Source organism: Vigna unguiculata, chromosome 6 (genome assembly GCF_037176805.1).
Source record: "Vigna unguiculata cultivar grain cowpea cultivar isolate G323 ecotype 2 chromosome 6, ASM3717680v1, whole genome shotgun sequence".
In the NCBI taxonomy this organism is placed as follows: domain Eukaryota; kingdom Viridiplantae; phylum Streptophyta; class Magnoliopsida; order Fabales; family Fabaceae; genus Vigna; species Vigna unguiculata.
In genome coordinates this window covers 44837908-44857853 of record NC_140797.1, presented here as the reverse complement: position 1 = coordinate 44857853, position 19946 = coordinate 44837908, and the positions used below count along the sequence as shown (strand labels likewise).

Genomic DNA, 19946 nt, shown 5'->3' with positions numbered 1-19946 from the left:
TCTCTATTATTCTATTACAGTGCTTTCATGAATCCAAACATTAAAGCATGAGATTTTGACATCATATGAGATAAATTGAACATTTTGAAATATACAATCCATAATAATAATAAATAATAATAAATTTAAAATATATCACATGTTCAATTAAAATTGATTAAAAAGAATCAAATTATTTATAAATTGTATAACCTTCTATTAACTTGATTTCAGATCTCTATTCTTCTATTCCAGTGTTTTCATGAATGGAACCATTAGATCACGAGACTTTGAAATCATCTTTGCATTGAACATTTTAAAATATACAATTCATAATAATAATAGTAATGAATAATAAAAAAACTATTAACATGATTAGTCTAGTATTTATAATAGAATTTATTCACGTTAAAAAGGTTAAGGTTAAAAGAAACGTGAATTTTTAAAGTAGTCATGATTTTTTTAAAATCTTAATTAATATTTAAGGTAAAGTAAGAAAAAATAAAATAAAATGTGTAGGAGGTGGAAGTCATATTCATGTTGTAGTGACGTTTAGATGAAGAGAATGTGAAGGCCTTTACATGAATGATTCAATATTTGAATTGTATCAATGAATTAGGGTTGTCATCTCACTCGACACCTATATGCCCTACACGTCACGGACACTTGTCTGATGTTACCGTCCTTAAACGATAAGAAGAAAAATAAATGTTATATTTTTAATGTAAAATATGTAATTGTTTTATCCTATTTCTCATAAGTATTTTTTGGTAGAGTATAGACACAAGAACTAGTTGTATACTTCTCTACTTAACTGAAAGAATACGTTTCCTTGTTAATTATATCACATGCAATTATTTGAAAGTGTTTTGTTATAATGCTACTATTCTTGTATTTGTAAGATACTATACTTCTGATCATTTTACCATTCTATGATGGATTCAATCTCACTTATCTATAATTAGTATTGGTGACAATAGTTAGAATATAATTTCTAATCTTGATTTGAAGCATGAAATCTTGAGTTTATAAAAAATAAGATATTTGAAATAGTTATCATTTGAATATATTTTTATCATCTAGAATATATTGTCCATATTTTGTATCATCTACATTTATAGCTTGTACCCTCAATTTCATAACTTATATGATATAAATATGTATAGTCTATTTTTTATTTTTTTTTTATAGAAACAACATGTCTCACTTGATGACTTTGAATTAAATTCTTAAAATATAATAAAAAAACAGAAACAATTTACAACATCTTTTCAATCTAATATTTAGAAAGTCTAAGTGCTTTTGTTTCATACAGATTAAATCAATCTGATAATAGTTTAAGATAAATACTTAGTTTAATATAAATATATATTGATAAATTTTATTTTTAGTATAATAAAAAAATATTAACTTAACATAAAGTCTTTAATTTATTTACATTTATTAGTGTTTAATACAACAATTTAAAAAAATTAACTTTTAATGATTGTCACTTAAAAGAAATGGCAGTTTTAATTAATGTTCAATAAACTAATAAAGATTTTATATTTTACAAAATAAAAATTGCAGATGTTCTTTTAAAATCAATTACTATTTAAAATAATTTATTTTAATAAAATATGCATAACAATTAATAAAAACAAAACACATATTTTATTATTTTAATTATTAATAAAATTATAACAAAATTAATGAAATTAAAATTTATATTAAAATTATAATTTTTTATATAATATATTAATGTTTACTGTAAGAAACCTCCAGTTTATTCAAAATACTATATATTCCCACTTTAATCTCTTCATCCAAATTTTATGTATAAATAACTTATTTCTAATTTTACAATGTTTCCTATTCAACAACCTTTATTAAATGGGTACATCAACGATTTATTTCTATTCTTACAACGTTTTTTATCCACCCAACGTGTCTTAAATGAGTATTAATAGCATTAATTTTTGTTTTGTTTATATGGCAGCATCAATGTCACTGTCTTCACACTTTTTTTTAACATCTACCTCTTTCTTCTTTATTAATGAGATTTTTATTTATTATTACTTTTCACACCATGTTCACACTAATCTCATATTTAATATGAAGTTCTCCTACGATATGTAATATATATTTAAAAAAGTATTTTTATAATTATTATTTAAACTACTATATATTATTATTTTCTATATAACATTCTACTATTTACTTATATATCAGAAAAATATGTGTGCTTAGACACGTACTTTCTAGTAGTGTAATTCAAATAATGCATTTAAGTAAGAAAATAATAGCAACTTCTAAACCCAATCTAAACTACAAGACAAATTGTGAAAGGATGAAAATAATATATAAGAAATTTAAAATATGAACATATGAATTAGATAGAATAAATCTACAAGAATACCTTTTTCTTTTCAATTTTTTTTTTCTCGTACAAAATGAACCGATTGAAAATAAAGTACAAACAAAAGAAACATGTTTATCATTTTGATTCGGTCAATTTACCAGTCACAAAATTACAACATGCTCTTCAATTTTTTCGGCTCAAAGTAATTCTTCTCACAAAATCACAAATTTTGAAATAAAATAAAAAGAAAACGACAAATTAACCTCATCAATATTTTGTTGGCAAATACCTAAAAGAAAAGCAACTTAGCCTTCTTCTTCTCATTAACTATCACCGATTAATATTGATATATATGAAGCGTGTACGTTTTGTAAGGATCGGTGGTGACTAACACATAAATACTTTTGTTTTTATTAAACTTATTTCACAAAGACAAATAATGTTTGAAAAAAAAAATAAAACGTTTTGTAATAGAATGAACATTATATTTGCTAACCGATTCAAATAGAGATTTATTTTCAAAATTATAGAATAGTTTGACAAATACAAATACCTTTCAAGTATTCAAAACATATACCGCTTTTTCCTTTTATTTTATTAAAAAATATTTTTAATTACAAATTGATACTTAAATAAATAACAAAACAATGTAAAAGAAAAGTTATTTTTCTTAAAAAAAAAATTATTTGTTAAGTGTTATGTTGAAGTCAAATGAAAAAATTGGAAGAAGGAGGTCAAATGATTTAATTTAAATTGTAATTAAGAGTAAAATCCTAATAAACAAAAATATAAATTTGCTTTGTTACTTAATATATATTTTTTCTTAACTACTTCATTTTAATACCATTAATTTTTCTTATTTTATAAAAAATAATTTTTAAATGAATTTAAGATGAGAACTTTAAGTTTAATTTAACTTTAAAAAATATTGTAAAATAATTTTTAGTATAAGATAGTCTTATCTCTGCTAATTAGAAACTTCCAACAATTATAAATTAATTCTATATGTCTTAACTAATATATAACTTGCAATAAATCTAAAAGGCATGTGAAATTTTGATAATAATTATCAACATTGTCATAATAGTAAAAAATGTAAACATATACCACTTAAATTTTTTGTTTCAATACAATACTTTGATTAAATCAGTATAATATTTTAATTAAATTAATATGATTTTAGATTAAAGCCTAAGTAAATAATATTAAGTTGATATATAAAACTTTAGTAATTCACATCTAGAAAACCTTAGACTGACATATCATGATAACAACCTCATCAATCTGAGAAACAACAGTGTTAAAATCATACATGTCTATGATCACCATTATCCTCAGTAGTTTCTAGTACCACTTTCCATCATCATTTGTGTAAGTATTTCATCACCTTCACCTTATCCACAATAATTCAAAATCAAGAGACGTTTGAGGAGGATTTCGAACATATACAAGCTACAATGGCCACGTAAAAGATTTAGGTTCAACTTGTGTCACAATATATAAATATACGCAAAAAATAAACAGACACAATGTTAAGGTGCATGTTTATTTAACCAATAAAATGATGCTGTGTTGTGTCTACTTGCAAGATTTGTTTGTAACCAAAGCAATTTATCTCTTATCCACTCTGATCTGAGTCATAGGGGGAGAGATCCAAAACCAGAACTGCAGAAGCAGAAGCAGATCCTGAAACATGGACCAATGAACTGAATCTGATTCTGAAACTTAAGACCCCACACGACATGTTCCAAACCACACCACATAGAACATAATACATATAATACCATATATGACTCAGCACACACGCAGCATCGCCTATGTTTCATGTCAATCCACAACCTATCATTCATTCTGTGACTCTCAATTTTGTGTTACCACCTACTTTTCAACCATCCAATTCTCTCTCGCCATTTTTTTCTTGCAATCACATAAATTAATTAACACAAGAATATTTAATCAACAGTTAAAAGTTCCTGCTTAATTATTTCTTTTTGGATAACTGATGTACCTCTTTATGTCCCTGTGTCGGTCCCAAACATCATCTTTTGTATTTTTTTATTTTATTTTCAACATATTACCATGGCAAGTACACAACTATAAGGACCACAAATTAATAATTAAGTTTCCTAATTATATATTAATCAGCGTGTGTCAGCCTTACATCTAATTTTATCCAACTAATCTCCCACACAAGCAATTCTATTTAAATAATTTTTCATACTCATAAACTAAAATTAGATTGTGTATAAATTAAAATTATTTGCAGAAGTTGATATAACTTTTTATAAATGAACTCATATGTGAGCTATTTTATACTTATAAAATTAATTTATGTTAGTTTCTTGTTTTATAAAACTGATGATGATGATTTGTTTGGGGTCCTTAATAGTTTGCTATTTTCAATTTTATATATGTAAAACAAAATCAAGAATACTATTATGCGGCTCTACTTTGGTCTCCTATCACGTGGACACGTGGCAGCTGTTTTGCAGGTTTTGTTTTTCTTTAGTTTAATCAAAGGTCACAAAAGAAAAAGGAAAAAGAAAAAGCGCGTTTTAGCTTCCACATCCTTATATATGCATCTTGCCCTCAGCTACTTTTGCAATATTCATTATCTCTTCTTTCCTTGAATCCCATTATTTTCTCCGTGAATTCTGTTGCAAATTTTAAGCGGATATCCTGAAAAGACTAGATTTTCGATTGTTTCTTAAGCGGGTATTTTGGTGTGATTATTACCTTCTTCTTTCTTGTTGTTGTTGTTGTTGGCTATGGAGGTTTCGGTGATTGGAAGCTCTCAAGCGAAGCTCGGAGCCTCCGATTTGCCATCTAGGGAAGTGGGACTTTGTAATTTGAAGAATTTCAGGGTTGTGAACGATAGAGTTAGTTTTGGTCAGAATAATCGGTGGAAGAAGGCTGGGATAAGCTTCACTTTGAAGGCTCATCGGACTGAACCCGTTAGAGAGGAGAACAAGCGTTCGGCGCCTGGAACAAGATCCAAAACGGTGAGTTTTGTGTGTTGTTTTTCACGTTGTGTTGGGTTGAAGAGAGACTGGGGGAAATTGGGAATTTTATTTTGTGTTTGGTTCTGAAGGAAACGGTTAATTAATTAATTTTGTAATTTAGTTTTGACTTGAACTTTTTGTCTTTTAACTTTAAATTACACGAAATATCAAGGATTTCTGAATTATTTTGTTCAGTTACATAGTTGGGGTAAATAATGAAGTCAATCATTGAATTTGTCATCTGGTGAATTTGTGTGATTTTCCCTTTTTGTCTTCGAAGTGGTATTCTGGAAAATTTAAATCTTGATTCTTGACATCCTTCCTGGGAAATTTCCTTGATAATCCATAACCTAATCATCATCACTGTTAAGGGAGCTATGAGTTTTTTTTTTTTTTTTTGGTGGTTGTATCCGAAGGGGATTTACATGCTAGAGGTTTACTAAATTCTAGATGTCAGTACTAAGTACTGCATCTGTCCGAGTAACAATTTATTATTCTACTTGAATCTCATGCAATTATTAACACATGCAGTTATCAACCTGGAGATGGTGTTAGAAAGTAACTGACATGCTTAATATAATATGTTGCAGGTAGATGGTGTTAGATTATTTGTGGGGCTGCCCCTAGATGCAATTTCTTATGATTGCAATTCAATAAACCATGCTAGAGCCATTGCAGCTGGCCTAAAAGCTTTGAAGCTATTAGGAGTTGAAGGTGTTGAGCTCCCTATATGGTGGGGAATTGTGGAGAAAGAAACCATGGGAGAATATGACTGGTCAGGCTATCTTGCTATTGCTGAGATGGTCCAGAAAGTGGGTCTCAATCTCCATGTGTCTCTATGCTTTCATGGGTCTGAAAAGCCAAATATCCCCCTGCCTAAATGGGTATCCCAGATTGGTGAATCTCAACCCAATATTTTCTTCACAGACAAGTCAGGACAGCATTACAAAGAATGCCTGTCCTTGGCAGTTGATGATCTTCCTGTTCTTGATGGAAAGACACCAGTCCAAGTGTACCAGGCTTTCTGTGAGAGCTTCAAGTCTTCATTCTCTCCATTCATGGGCTCTACGATTAAGGTAAATATTTTGCATTCCAGTACCAGATGTATTCCAATAGTTATATGGTCTTTCAGAATATACATGACTGACAATTTCCTCATCTGTTGCCATATTGCAGAGCATTTCCATGGGTTTAGGACCAGATGGTGAGTTACGTTATCCCTCTCACCATCAGCTACCTAGTAAAACTCAAGGAGCTGGGGAATTCCAGTGTTATGACCAAAACATGCTTAGCTTTCTCAAGCAACATGCTGAAGCATCTGGCAATCCTTTGTGGGGGCTCGGTGGTCCACATGATGCACCTACCTATGATCAGTCACCATTCTCCAGTGGCTTCTTTAATGATGGGGCTTCTTGGGAGTCCTCATATGGGGACTTTTTCCTCTCCTGGTATTCCAATAAGCTAATAGCTCATGGAGACTGCCTCCTATCAATGGCATCTTCTACTTTTGGTGACTCTGGAGTGACAGTATATGGAAAAATCCCACTTATGCACTCTTGGTACGGAACTCGATCTCATCCTTCAGAGCTAACCGCAGGGTTCTATAACACAGCTAACAAGGATGGCTATGAACCAGTTGCACAGATGTTTGCTAAGAACTCATGCAAAATGATATTACCCGGCATAGACCTTTCTGATGCAAAACAACCTAAGGAAAACCATTGTAGCCCTGAATTGCTGCTTTCTCAAATTATGGCAGCTTGCAGAAAGCATGAGGTGAAGGTTTCTGCTCAAAATTCTTCCGAATCTGGTGTTCCGGGGGGGTTTGAACAAATTAAGAAGAATCTATCTGGAGATAATGTATTGGACTTGTTCACATATCAGCGAATGGGAGCATCTTTCTTTTCTCCAGAGCATTTTCCTTTGTTCACTGAGTTTGTCCGGAGCCTTAAGCAACCGGAAATGCACTCCGATGATCTTCCTACCGAGGAGGAGGAAGGTGCCGAATCCGCGGTTTTGAGCCATGAATCAAGTGTGAGCATGCAAGCAGCCTAAAGGTTGTAAATTTGTAATGTATGATAATCATGTATATAACAATCAGTTATAAGATTGAGGAATGTTTATTTTGTAAGCAGAATTATGAGGATCCCTTTTCTTGGTTTATCCTCAAACAGAGACTTTATGGCTATATTCCTTATAATTTAGCTAAGCTGGGTGGCAGTTACCCTTTTGGGCACATTTATGGTCAATATTACTTAGCTCCATAAGCTTTTGTTCTAAACATCTCCTTTCAATATATCACTTGATTAGAATTGTACATAATTGTGAAAGATATCAAATATCTTCAGTTTTTAATACAGTTGCTTAGTGTGTTTTCTCAAAGCTAAACACTTTAATTGGATTACCTTAAGTAATGTTGTTTAAGATTAAAAAATAACGTTTTAAATGAGGAAAATTAATGGAAAATATATTTTAAGCATTAATACGAGTTATAATACTTTCACTTTAACACACTACACACTTCAACTCCTTTATTAATCATTATAAAAAATACTCTGTAGATTCATCAAAGAATAAATATAAATGTCTAAGAGAAAATTTTGAATAGAAGAAAGGAAAACCAAATATAAATATGAAATAGGTTATTTTTTATTTGAGATAAAAATAGAACTTAGATGACAAATTTCTTACTTTCTAACTTCAAAAAATCGTTGTGTATCAAAAACGTTAAAATTTATTCAACACTTAAAGCAAAACATTTTAAACATGCAATATGGGTGTCAATGTCCTATTATCAGTAAAAATAACTCGCAAATCATTTATATTTATCCCACTTTATGAAGATAAATTATTTATGTTAGATGTAAGAAATAATCTTGTCTCCCTTAATCAATCTTTTAGAGTATATTTTTGCAGCAATTAATCAATCTTTTCAAATGCTGTTGGTCTAGCTTTTCTGAAAGATCATACATTGTTTGGTCTTTGTTTAGGTTGAGGTAGATAGATGTCTTCAAAAAATTGATAGAGAAGAAGAGTAAGCTTTTATAATTGTGGATACGTGTCACATGATGATAGGTTCCCTTCGAACTTCGTGAAACTTTAGCAAAACTTATAAGAATAAGTTTTGTCCGTAAATTAAAATTATTTTATGTTTTAAAATAAATTTTTTAAAATGTGATATTTTTACAGATTAGTTTATAGAAAAAATGTGCTCATAGATTCTTATTCCAATACCATTCATAAGAATACTGTATTGAGTGTTGAAAATATCCCTGGTATAGAAAACATTATATCACTTTATTTGACTGAATAACTGTACATTTTACCTATCCTTTGTTTATTCCAGCACCTGGAACATGCGCTCGCTCTTCTATAATTTTTTATGACAACTTTGTACTTGTGTTTCCCAATGCTACTTTTCCTTTCAAGGTGTTCTGTTCAATAACATTTGTTTTACGTAAAAAACAACAAAAGTTATCAGAGAATAAAATACTAGTCTGAAATTCACTTTATTTCACAATCTTATTTAATAAATCTCCCACTGCATGTAAACTATGCCTTTTCTAGGAAAAAAAGTTTACAGTGTAATAACATACAGAAACCTATATCAAAAGTTTCACTTCAAATAGTAATTTTTTTGCTCAAATATTTCCAAAAGTAACTTCTCTACCTATCCATGTATGTATAATACTAGCTTTTAAGCAAGACTTCAACACAGAGTATGTAAAACTTGTATTTAGCATATGGCGGTTTTAATTTGTAAATACTATTAAAACATTGCATTACTACTGTTTTGGAAAGAGCACGTTCAGAGTGGATTGCGGAAGGAAAGGAGTTGAACATAACAAGTTGCTTGCACTTGTTTTCTTGCAAGTAGTCTAACTAACACAACATGTTCTCATGAAAGGATAAGTTGAAAGCTAGATAGTAGTCCCATAATCAAAAACATGTCTTGTGGGGGACATGTTTTAAATACCACAAACAACCAGACAGTTGTTGAAAGACAAAAATAAATGAAAAATATCATTTATGTACACGGAGGCAGAAGAAAAGTATTTTTTTTTCCCTTTTTCTCTTTTTGTGTTGTCTTGTGGAGGTGAGGGTGGAGGAGTTTCAAATAATATTCCAAGTTCATGGTGTCTTCTCCCAAGAGCTGGTGAATTGTGATCCTAGAAAACTGAATGGACCTTTAAAATTCAGTTCAACACCCTTCCAACCAATTTTATCTTTTCATCTTTCTGCTTCCCAACAAGTGCTTTTAAACCATCCTTCTCCCAGAAGTAAGAGAGATAGCTATATAATCTGGATTCAAGCTGGCATAAACAAGAATCAAGCATGGTCAATTGACAAACAGAAGAAACAAAAATGGAATCAATATGCTAGATAGATAGAAAGAATAACTAATAAAGTTTTCAAGTAATTATCTTCTCATCCTTTAATAGGTACTTGATTTCTTAACATGGGATTTTGGAAACTCATTACTTGGACCAACATTAAATAATAACCTTACTGTTGTATCATGGCACTACAACAGGGTAAGCTAAACCAAAATGTCATTTCAGTGATCTACAAATGGGATTTCTATAAACATCTCCTAGATTCTATTATGAGGTTTTTATTGATCATTGCTTTCGACCAAGCTATAATCAAATTTTAGAATATTGAAGTTTGAGATGAATATACCTGTTTAAACATGTTGTCATTCACAAGCAATCTTGGTATCAAAGCTGCTGAGGCACATCGCAAAGGCCTGAAATGCCGAAATAGGGTATCGGTAATCCATCGTAAACAAATCCTTCCCAACTTTTCCAAATTGGAGGATAATCTTATCATGCTCTGGTCCAGCAGGTCCATTTTCCGCAGAAGCTACCAGCTGAAAGTTTTTAACTGAGGCAATTGTCACCCGGCCATGAAAGTTTAAGCACCAACACTGGAGCTGCTCATGCCACCTAGGAGACTTGTTTTTCAACACGAGCATCCCATCCTTTTGATCAACCAGGGGTCCGGACATGGTGTTTTCTACACGATTTGATTTTGATCGGAAAAAAGGGAAAGAAGGAAACATATCTATGTTGTTAAGAGAAAACTCGGTCTGTGTAGGAGCTACTCCTCCAGCTTCAATTGCAGTGGCAGGAATGGAATCCATGACACAATGCATTCTCCGAGGCCCCCTGCTTAGGGTATACACATTGTAAGTATTACATAAATAAAGAGGATGAAAAGTTATCTAATATATTTTCAGCAAACATTTTGCCTAATTCAAAGCATCAATGTCTACCAAAAGAAAATCTATGAATGGAAGGTTAAAATTTATACGAATAAATATAACAAGTATGAGCAATAGTTAATTTCATGCATGAAGATCTACTTACAATTCCAATATGTAAAACTTACCGGGAGCCTAGCACATTCAATTCATATGAGATGTGAGCCACTGGATAGTTCCCTGTAGGGACTTTCGGCGAAACTTGTTTTAGATTCACCAGCCTTGTGGAGCGACTTTTCATAATCCTTGCCCCCGAGTGAGGTGGCTGGCTGTCATAGATTGTGAACTTTGTTCCAAGAAAATTTGATCTGGTTAAAAAGGAAAAGAAAAAGGTGTAAGTCAATGCAATAATAAACAAGACAACAAACAATGACCACAGTGCCAAATTACATCACACCTTAGTTTCCCGACATAGGAGTTGCTTCCCTTTGACATATCATCTGCATCAAGAGAGATGATATAATCTGTGCATGTCGGACGTCTGCACTTGCGTGCAGCCAGAAGAAACTTCCCATCTTCAGCTAGCGCTGCGATGAAGAACACACTCTCTTAGGATTAAATAATGGTGGAAAAACAAAGAATCTAAAGCTAAAACAGGAAGATTCAACCACAAGTTTTATTATATACTTACTGTTAGTTAAACTGAGAAACAAATAGTACGTTTGAGTTGAGCGGTTGCGCTTTATAAAGCACCGGAGGAGATTCTCCCTTGGGCCAGGCTGCAAAAATTACTCACAGATGAAAACATGTCAATGACAAGAGAAGGAAAACAGTATAATGAAGTACTAAGTAATAAAAGACAAGCACAATAGTCACATTCAAGCATCATGCCTTTGCAGTGAACAAGGGAATCTTTAGTGCGATACCATGGAGAGCAGGGAAATAAAAACAAAAATCAGAGCATTCCACTGAACCTTCTGGTACCCACTGAACTCAAAAGCTTAACCTCTTCTTTAACCCTTTTGGCCAGTATATTGTATAACAAGGACCACAAACCAATCAAAACATAATAATCCCAGATAAATTGGAACAACTGGGCAGCATAAGAAAACGAGGATCAATGAAAGATGCACACTAAGGATGCCATGCCAATAGTAACAGTGACAATACCCAGATGCCACTTAAAGTGGTCCTCTCAAAATGTTGTGGAAGGTATTAGTGAGTAAACGCCCATGTAAACTTCATAATAATTAAAATAGTGACATCACTATATAGTGGTCCCAGCCTCCTAAGTAGTGATATTGAACATTCAATCCTAGTGATGGAGGCGCAAAAAGGGAATATAGTGTTATGCAACAAAATATCCACAAAGATCATGGTCCAACCAAAATAACAATTTTCCACAAGGATAAAATGAACATTAGAGGGATTTATACAGAATAGGCAGGAATTTATCAGTTTCTTTTTCCCAGTAGATACTGTTAGAAATCAACAAAAAACACAATCTGTCCAAAAACAATTCACCATTGCTATAGTTGGATAGAACCACTATGAAGAACGACATTCTCCCTCAAATATTTATCGGGATGGCATTAATTAATTTATGAAAAGGAAGAGAAAAGCAGTAGCATATGAAATGTCATGATAATTAAAAGGACAGATAAAAGACATTAAAAAGTTAGAGTGATTTTAATACAAACAAGGAGGTTCGGTATATTTTAATTCATGCATTATATTCCTATACGTCATACAAAAAGATGAGAAAAAAGAAATGCACAACCATCTTATTAATATTCCAAAGAAACGAAGTTAATAATATTTAATAGAGTCACACAATGAAAGTGAAAGACCCCAAAAATGAGTTCATTGGTTCAACTCTATCCATCAGCTCACAATTACCTTCGCCCTTGCCTTCACGCCACAGGCGGGGTGAATCAATATTTTTCTTTTATTTTTTTCAACCATAAAGAAATCGAAGCACAACTCATCACAACATCGAGCCAAGAATATCGTCATGATTCTTCACAAAAACCAACGTTAGGAAGAAACAAAACAAACAGTGGGTAACACAAGAAAACCTCGTTGCACTGAATCAAACAATCATGCTAATATGAGGAATAATACCAAACCCAATCAATAAAATAATCCCATCACCAAAAAAGTACAAAATACCCTCTCAACTCAACAAAAAGTTAATAGAAAAGTAAATGAGTTACACTTTTCTTTTTGAGAGAGTTTATATTTAACTGAATATCAGTAAACAGTGATGCATGCACTTGTACATAAACATTTTATTGCAAATTTAGTAACTTTTGTAGTAATTATATTAATGTTATCCAATCACATCTTAATTTTGTTTCTGATTCCTGCCCTCAACTGTGACCTAATTCTGTTCAGTAAAACTGTCAAATTTTTTAACAGTTTGAATGCAAAAAAAAATTGTCGCTTAAGAGAAAATTTCTGGCGATTAACCACCACCAGAATATTTTGGGCCATATTACACTCCAATCTCCATTTATTGCTCTGTTGGTTAACAGAGTCTTGACTTCAGGAACCAAAACGAAAGTACAAGTTTGAAAACAAAAATACGCTTCAAGAAATAAAGACCGATACATAAAAATGGTTAACAGTTAAAAACCGTCTTAAAAGAAAAAAAAAGTGGTATCAACTACTATGATCTCTAATTAATAGTGTCAAATTATGTGCAGTGCGTGAAGTAAAATTGAATTTTGAGGAAATCCCACAGAAAATTGAAGGCAAAAAGGAAAAGGGTGGTGAAGAAACCTGTTTAACAGAAATGGGGAAGGTGATTTTTGAGGAAAGTTCGGGCGTTTTGACAATGTCTTTGGTGATTTGTCTCCAGCTGCGGCACACGCCGGCGCAGGCGACGACACTCTTCCGCGGCGGCCACGTGTCCTCGGAGGCCTCGATTCGTAGGAGAACCTCTCGGAGAAGCTCTTGGGGCATGTTGGCCCAACAACTCTGTCTCATGCTGTCACCAACACACTCTTCTTGCTCCTGCACGACGCGATGCGACCTCGATCTCATGCTTCTGATTATGCCCATCTAGATCACCGATTCCGATTCCGATTCCGCGAAAGGTAAAGCCTTTAGGAGGAGGAGTGCGCGCGTGTGAGAGAGATAGAAAGAAAGAGAGAGGAAGAAGGGTGGTAATTTAAGCGTGTTGCGTTGATTGAGGGGGAAAAAAGGGATTTTTTTTCCTCAGGGTGATTAAAAAATTGATTCTTTTTTGGTGGGTTTGGGAAGATAAGAGAAAGGGTAGTAGAGATGCAGCACAGAGAGGGAGATGGGATTCTGATAAGAGAGAGATAGAGAAAGAAAGTGAGAGAATGGTGAGTGAGTGGTTTTGTACTTTTGTGTTTTGGAGAGAGAAAAGAAAAGAAGATGAGATAATGGTTGATGCAGTAAAGTGAAATGCAATGTGATGGTTTGATCTGATGAAATGAAAGAGTTGGTTGTTACTGAGAGGGAAGATAGCAATATATGGTAGGTAGTGTAAATGTTTGGTGCTGGTGGAGACTGTTTTTGGGGTTTTTTTGGTAAATTGGCTTTGTTGATCCAATGGAGAAAACACAATGATAATGATGATGATGATATGGTTGAAAGGGTAATTTTTCTGATGTAGGGTTCATACAACAGTCTACAACAGTAATCTTGAAGAATATTTTTTATTAGTTGATGAAGGAAATTAAACTCTTATTAGTTCAATTAGATTAAACTTAAATCCTGTGGTGATGTTTTATAGAGCAACATTGTTGATAAAGGAATTCTCAGTTAAAAAATATTAGTACATTTCCTCAGAATATTTTAGTTTTATAATTTCTTACTTTAGAAACTTCTTATCCAATCCTGATTCTGAAAAAGATTAACGTGTTATCGGAGAAAAAGGTCTTGTTCACTTAATTATTTGAATAATACAAAAACAATTCACTATCTATCATTTAGTTATATCCTTAATTGTTCTGCCATTTATTTTTGTATTTATGTGATACTTTCTCTTTTTGTAGTATTTTTATATTGATTTACTTTTTTAGTTGTAATAAAATGTTAATGTTTTTATTTCAATTTCAGTATCTGAAAAAGTTATATATTAAAGTTTTTCCATAAATAAAGAAAAAAACAGTTTAGTAAAATTCGGTTCCTGATAAATGTTATTGTTATTATTATGTGAGATACATATAGTAATTTATTAAAGTTGTAACTTATGAGTTATACTATCTCTAATTAGTACTTCTTTTTTTCTGTATAGTAAAATATTTTAAGTGTTGTATTTAGTATATCACAAGATTGCCCTTATCCATGATTAATCCCTCTTACGATTGTGCTATTTTGTCTTTCATATGCAAATTAGATTTTTCTATTTTTATCAAATAATAAAATATTTTATTAATTTAAAAGGTGAATGAGTATATTGATAATGTTGATTTTATGAAAATACAAGACACTTTAGGCAGAACTTGTAAATAAAAAAATGAAGCTTAAAAAACAAAAGTTAAACCACTTTTAAAATAAATTCACGAAAATAATATTTTTATAACATTATTCTTTTAGTTTTTCTATTATATAATTTCTTTCTCACACATTTATTTTAATTTTTCTCTTTGTTATTTTATACAAAACTTGTATACACCAACGTTCCTTGAGTGAATCACAACTTGAAATTCTCAGAGTTTGGAAAATCTATGAATGAAAAATTGACATTACTAAAATAGACTTCTTTAAAAAAGTTAATCATTAATTAATTTTTTTGGAAAACAATTAAATGATATGATAAATGAGTAATGAAATGTAGTAGTTGTTAGGCATATATTATTGTATATTATGGTAGCTTTAACATTGAACCCGTACTAAACAACACATCATCAACTATCATTCCATTTCACATCTAACACACATTTTAATATCACCAAAACTCGACAACTGCAGCCAAACAAAACATTCAACATTGTTTAATTGTTCATCATCAAGTGCAACATCATTTTTCTTTTCATTGTTTATGTTTATATCTTAAACTTGTAATAACTTTGTTTATGAAAGATGGAGGGCAGGGAAGTTCAAATTTGCGTATATGTTTCCAATGAAATCAAATGTTATTGTTTTATGCTACATTTCAATTTTTATTTCTATTCCGAATAATCTTATAAAACCACTTTATTCGAGTATTTTTCAACTGCAGTTTGAACATTATTTAGGCGTAATGTTACTAATTACATAATTAGCTACACTAAATTACTATTAGTTTAATTGAAAATATTCTGATTCATCCCATTAATATAGTTTCTAATCTGACTCTGATACCATATTAAAAATGGAGTTTAAGATTAAATCAACCTATAAAACCAGTTTACAAAGTAAGATTTACACTTCACTTATATATTATGAAATGATCTTATCTCTAAGCGATATGAGACTTCAAACATTATATATTATTTTATTTTTTTACTCACTCTTAGGTTCCTTCCTGTAAAATATAGTCTTAATTATTTTTTTTTCACAAGTTCTAATTTTATTATTAGCATTACTTTTATTTTTTTAAAGTAATTTCAAGTAATACTTATTTTTTTCTTTTTTTTTGCCAGTTTTATTTTTGCCTTCAAATATAAATTTAGAATTACCAGTGTTGTCCTTTTTTAAAAAATAATGCCCATTCTTTAACATACAAGAAGATAGAAGAAAAAAAAAGGAAAAAGTCAAGAAAAACATAAGAAAATTCTTGTTATTCATAAGAATTGAATACATAATTTTTTTTCTTTATCTGATTAGATAATGAAGGATTAAAAAACATGTCCCACTCACATGTTTTGCTTTTCTCCACCAACATAAAAAAAAAGAGAGAAATGTCTTCTCCTCTATTAAACCCAAAATATCTTCAATTTTTGTATTTTTATTTTCAATTGTTTCAGTCCTTAATTTTATTTTTTAATTTTAACCTCCCACTAAAAAGTGAGAATAACTAATTCAAAATTTGGAGTACAAAAATAATTTTATGAATCGTGAGAAAAAAAAATACAATATTTGTTGGGAGGACATATTCAAACCCACTTAGCTTTTTATATGTAAACCATAAAAATCTATTAGATCCTAATGAATGAATCATCATCATCATAACAAACATGATGAATCACTCACTGTTAGTGATTGTTGCAACATTGAATGTTTTAGTAGATTCTTTCCCTTTTACCAAACTATTAGACTTGTAAATGATAACCCTAAGAAACTTAGTGTCCTTAATGTTATTATTGAGGAATTGATAAAATGGGTGCATAAGAAAGATTATGTCATTATCAAAATAGGGTGAATGAGTTTAGTGGCAGTGTTCTTAGAATTGGTACCACAATTTAGCAGTAGGTAGAAGTCATGATACCCCACCATACTAATATCTATACGCAAAATACAATGCTTTTCAGTGCATTATTATGGTCCATTCTATCAACCACTTCTATTCATTTGCAAACCAATTTTCCTTTTCACTCCATCAAATACTTACTCAGTAATTTTTCTTCAAAAAAATTATGTAAATTTAGTGTATTTTTATGGGTTAAATATGTTTTTGGTCTTTTAACTTTCAGTAAATTTTAGAATTAGTCCATTTTGAAACTTTAGACCAATTTAATCTTTCATCTTTCGAAGACATAAATTTAGTTCTTTTAATTAAATTTTGTTAGGTTTATTTGATATTTCATATGCATTTCAGGATTGAATTTGAGTTATTTATTTTGTTTGACATATTTTTTCTTTAAGGTTAAGTCAAATATTATTATGAAACGCGCTTGAAATGTCAAATAAACTTAACCAAATTTGATTAAAAGGACTAAATTCACGTATTTCGAAAGATAAATGACTAAATTGGTCTAAAGTTTCGAAATAAACTAATTCCAAAATTTACTAAAAAAGTTAAGAGATCAAAAACATATTTAACCCTACTTTTATATATTAAATAACCGATTTTTTCAATTTTAAAAAAAATCAAATTAAAATTACATAACTTTGCTCGAGAAAAAGTGAGATAGATTTTTGGAGTACATTACTCTGTTGGGTAAATGTAAAAGCTTTAAGCATTGGAGAAGTTAAAACTCACACCAACAATGAGAAAAGGGTTTAATTTTAGGTGACGAAAAGCTTCACTTAAACTGTCAATTACAACACTTAAATTATAAAGGGCTTTGTGATGTAACAGATAGTGGTGCTTTGCAAGTTTCCAACTAGGAGACGGTGAAGGATTGAGAAGAGTAAAATATAATTTTTTGTACAAAATTATCAACATGGTTCCTTGTGTTTTATTTCAAGTTTATGTTTAAGCACATGGATCCTTTAAAACAACATTTGAGGAAATTTAATAGTTTAATAATCGACTAAAATTGGAATATAAACGAAATGATGGGCAAGATAATGAACAAAAAAGGAAGCGGGACAAAGAAGAGGGAGAGAACATGACAAAGAATTATAAGCTTTTAGTATAACTCAATAACAACATTTTTGGTCCAAAAAAAATTATAATCAAAACAATTAAATGACCACATTTAATAAAAATCATTAAAAAAAATACATTAGGGATATCGAAGTAGTGGTTAGAGTATGGATAATAGTTTTTCTGTATCTTTATTCACACATAAATATTTGTTTCATATCTGTCTTTATTTTCGTATGGTATCTATTATATGAATATCTATATTTTTTTAATATTCACTAGTATCTGTAGATATTTATAAAAAAAAATTAAAATATTTAATAATATATTTTAATCATTTTCTTTTTCAATTTAATTTATAGTATAGTGAATATGAGTATACACATGTATGAATATTATGATAAGGGTACTTACCTCGTTAAGATGCAGATGTAAAAAATACTCATACTCATTATCTGCGAATATCTATTTTTTACTCATTATAAATTTTATCTGCAAATATCTGCATATACAAATTTTGTTGACATCATATGCATTTTATAAGTTTTATTTTTCTGCCAATAAATTTAGCAACGTTTTAAATGAAGTTACATACTAAAGTATTCCACCAAAACCAAAGTAATCATAACCTATATGACTAAATGAATGAATAGTAAAAATAGTGGAGATTTCATTACTTGTCACAGACCATTACTTTTATCAAAGTTTCATATTATATAATTCTTACATTTTTTTTATATAAATGACTGGTTTTACAGTACACTACCGGATAACTTCATTACCACTAATAAAGTTTGCACTTCAAATATTTAAAACGGCACGAAAGCTGCGTCTTACTATTTATTTCTAACAAGAGTTATGTGTTATTTTAAGTTTTACAATTTTTTTTTTGTCAAAATTGAAATATTACATATTTGATATTGTTTTATAACAAAAATAAATAAAATTTGGGTCGAGAGTTTGAAAGAAGGCAACTGTTTGTCTCATAACTGGCTGTCATTTTAAAAGACAAAGACTTACAATCCTAAAGGCTTATATGGCTTTTTCATTTACATTAATTCATTCATTCATCAATTACTATAATAACCTATAACCTATGCTTAATTTAGCATGAGTTGACTCGTTTTTCTCCTGATTGGGATAAAAACTAGAAAAAATGACATGTAATTTGTGAAAAAGGCAAAGCAGGAAAACATTATATTTCTATATTTGTGATGCTTACTATGAGATAACACATAAAAAAGATCATTTTTTTATATATATTTGAAGAAAAGACAACTCTGAAAAGGAGGGTGTGGAATTGACAAGATGGGGAGAAGATATTAAAGGCAAATTCCAATCGTGTTGTGTATGTATATTCGTAGAAGCAAAATAAAGATGGTGGCTTCAGATTTATGTGATAGAGTATGGTTTGTTGATAGAATTATAGATAAGCCAAAAGCAGGGAAATGAAAGTATGAAAATGACAAAAGAAGAAGGAAGGAGGAAGTGGGTGTAGTAGGAGACAAAAGTTTAGAACTATTCTGGCAAACAAAAAGAGATTATAAGTGACTCATTCTACCACTACACAACATTACTCAACTCTCCCAAATGCATTGAAATCATATCAACTCAAACTTTTCACACAAAATAATGGTGTGATGGAGAAAAAAAAAAAGACCAAAGACAAGATAATGCTTTGAAGGCCGAGACTTAATTTAAATGCTTCAACAACAAAATTTATGACTAAAATATATTCAAGTAAGAAAACCATTTTATGTTTACGAGATTAACTATGTACACAGAATAAAAAGTCCATTTCATAGAAAAATTGAGAAATTCAAATTTATATTTCATTCTTAATTTCTCATGATAAATTGAATATTAAACATTTATTTTATCACTTCTATTATAGAATATATGATTATAGGTTTAATTAAGTTTCTACCTCATAAACTTTGATATTTTAAACTAAATTTCTATTAAAAAATTTATCCATTAAATATTCTA

At 30.3% G+C, this 19946-nt stretch overlaps 2 protein-coding genes across 3 annotated transcripts; one reads left to right on the top strand and one right to left on the bottom strand.

The window, feature by feature from the left end:
* The first annotated feature begins 4908 nt into the window (after positions 1–4908).
* On the top strand, positions 4909–7603 carry BMY3 (beta-amylase 3). The gene is made up of 3 exons (XM_028076215.2): positions 4909–5322; positions 5913–6398; positions 6499–7603. Exons 1-3 carry the CDS (start codon positions 5089–5091, stop codon positions 7375–7377), a joined length of 1599 nt encoding a protein of 532 aa, XP_027932016.1. The 5' UTR covers positions 4909–5088; the 3' UTR covers positions 7378–7603.
* A 1554-nt stretch (positions 7604–9157) lies between these two features.
* Positions 9158–13860, bottom strand: LOC114187705 (tubby-like F-box protein 3). 2 transcript variants are annotated; one of them, XM_028076023.2, is made up of 6 exons: positions 13313–13860; positions 11220–11307; positions 10986–11115; positions 10717–10896; positions 10006–10493; positions 9158–9635 (listed from the first exon to the last, which is right to left on the bottom strand). In XM_028076023.2, the coding sequence occupies exons 1-5, from the start codon at positions 13592–13594 to the stop codon at positions 10022–10024; spliced, it is 1152 nt and encodes a 383-aa protein (XP_027931824.1). In that variant the 5' UTR covers positions 13595–13860; the 3' UTR covers positions 9158–9635; positions 10006–10021. The 2 variants fall into 2 exon arrangements, with proteins under 2 accessions (XP_027931824.1, XP_027931825.1); XM_028076024.2 differs by lacking the exon at positions 13313–13860 and adding an exon at positions 12428–12780.
* Positions 13861–19946: the final 6086 nt, after the last annotated feature.

Coding starts and splice junctions, on each gene's coding strand:
- BMY3 (XM_028076215.2), top strand. CDS start 5,089: ATGGAGGTTTCGGTGATTGGAAGCTCTCAAGCGAAGCTCGGAGCCTCC. Junction 5,323..5,912: donor CTGGAACAAGATCCAAAACG/GTGAGTTTTGTG, acceptor AATATGTTGCAG/GTAGATGGTGTTAGATTATT. Junction 6,399..6,498: donor TCATGGGCTCTACGATTAAG/GTAAATATTTTG, acceptor GCCATATTGCAG/AGCATTTCCATGGGTTTAGG.
- LOC114187705 (XM_028076023.2), bottom strand. CDS start 13,594: ATGGGCATAATCAGAAGCATGAGATCGAGGTCGCATCGCGTCGTGCAG. Junction 11,308..13,312: donor TCCCCATTTCTGTTAAACAG/GTTTCTTCACCA, acceptor TAATTTTTGCAG/CCTGGCCCAAGGGAGAATCT. Junction 11,116..11,219: donor GTTTCTCAGTTTAACTAACA/GTAAGTATATAA, acceptor TCTTCATCGCAG/CGCTAGCTGAAGATGGGAAG.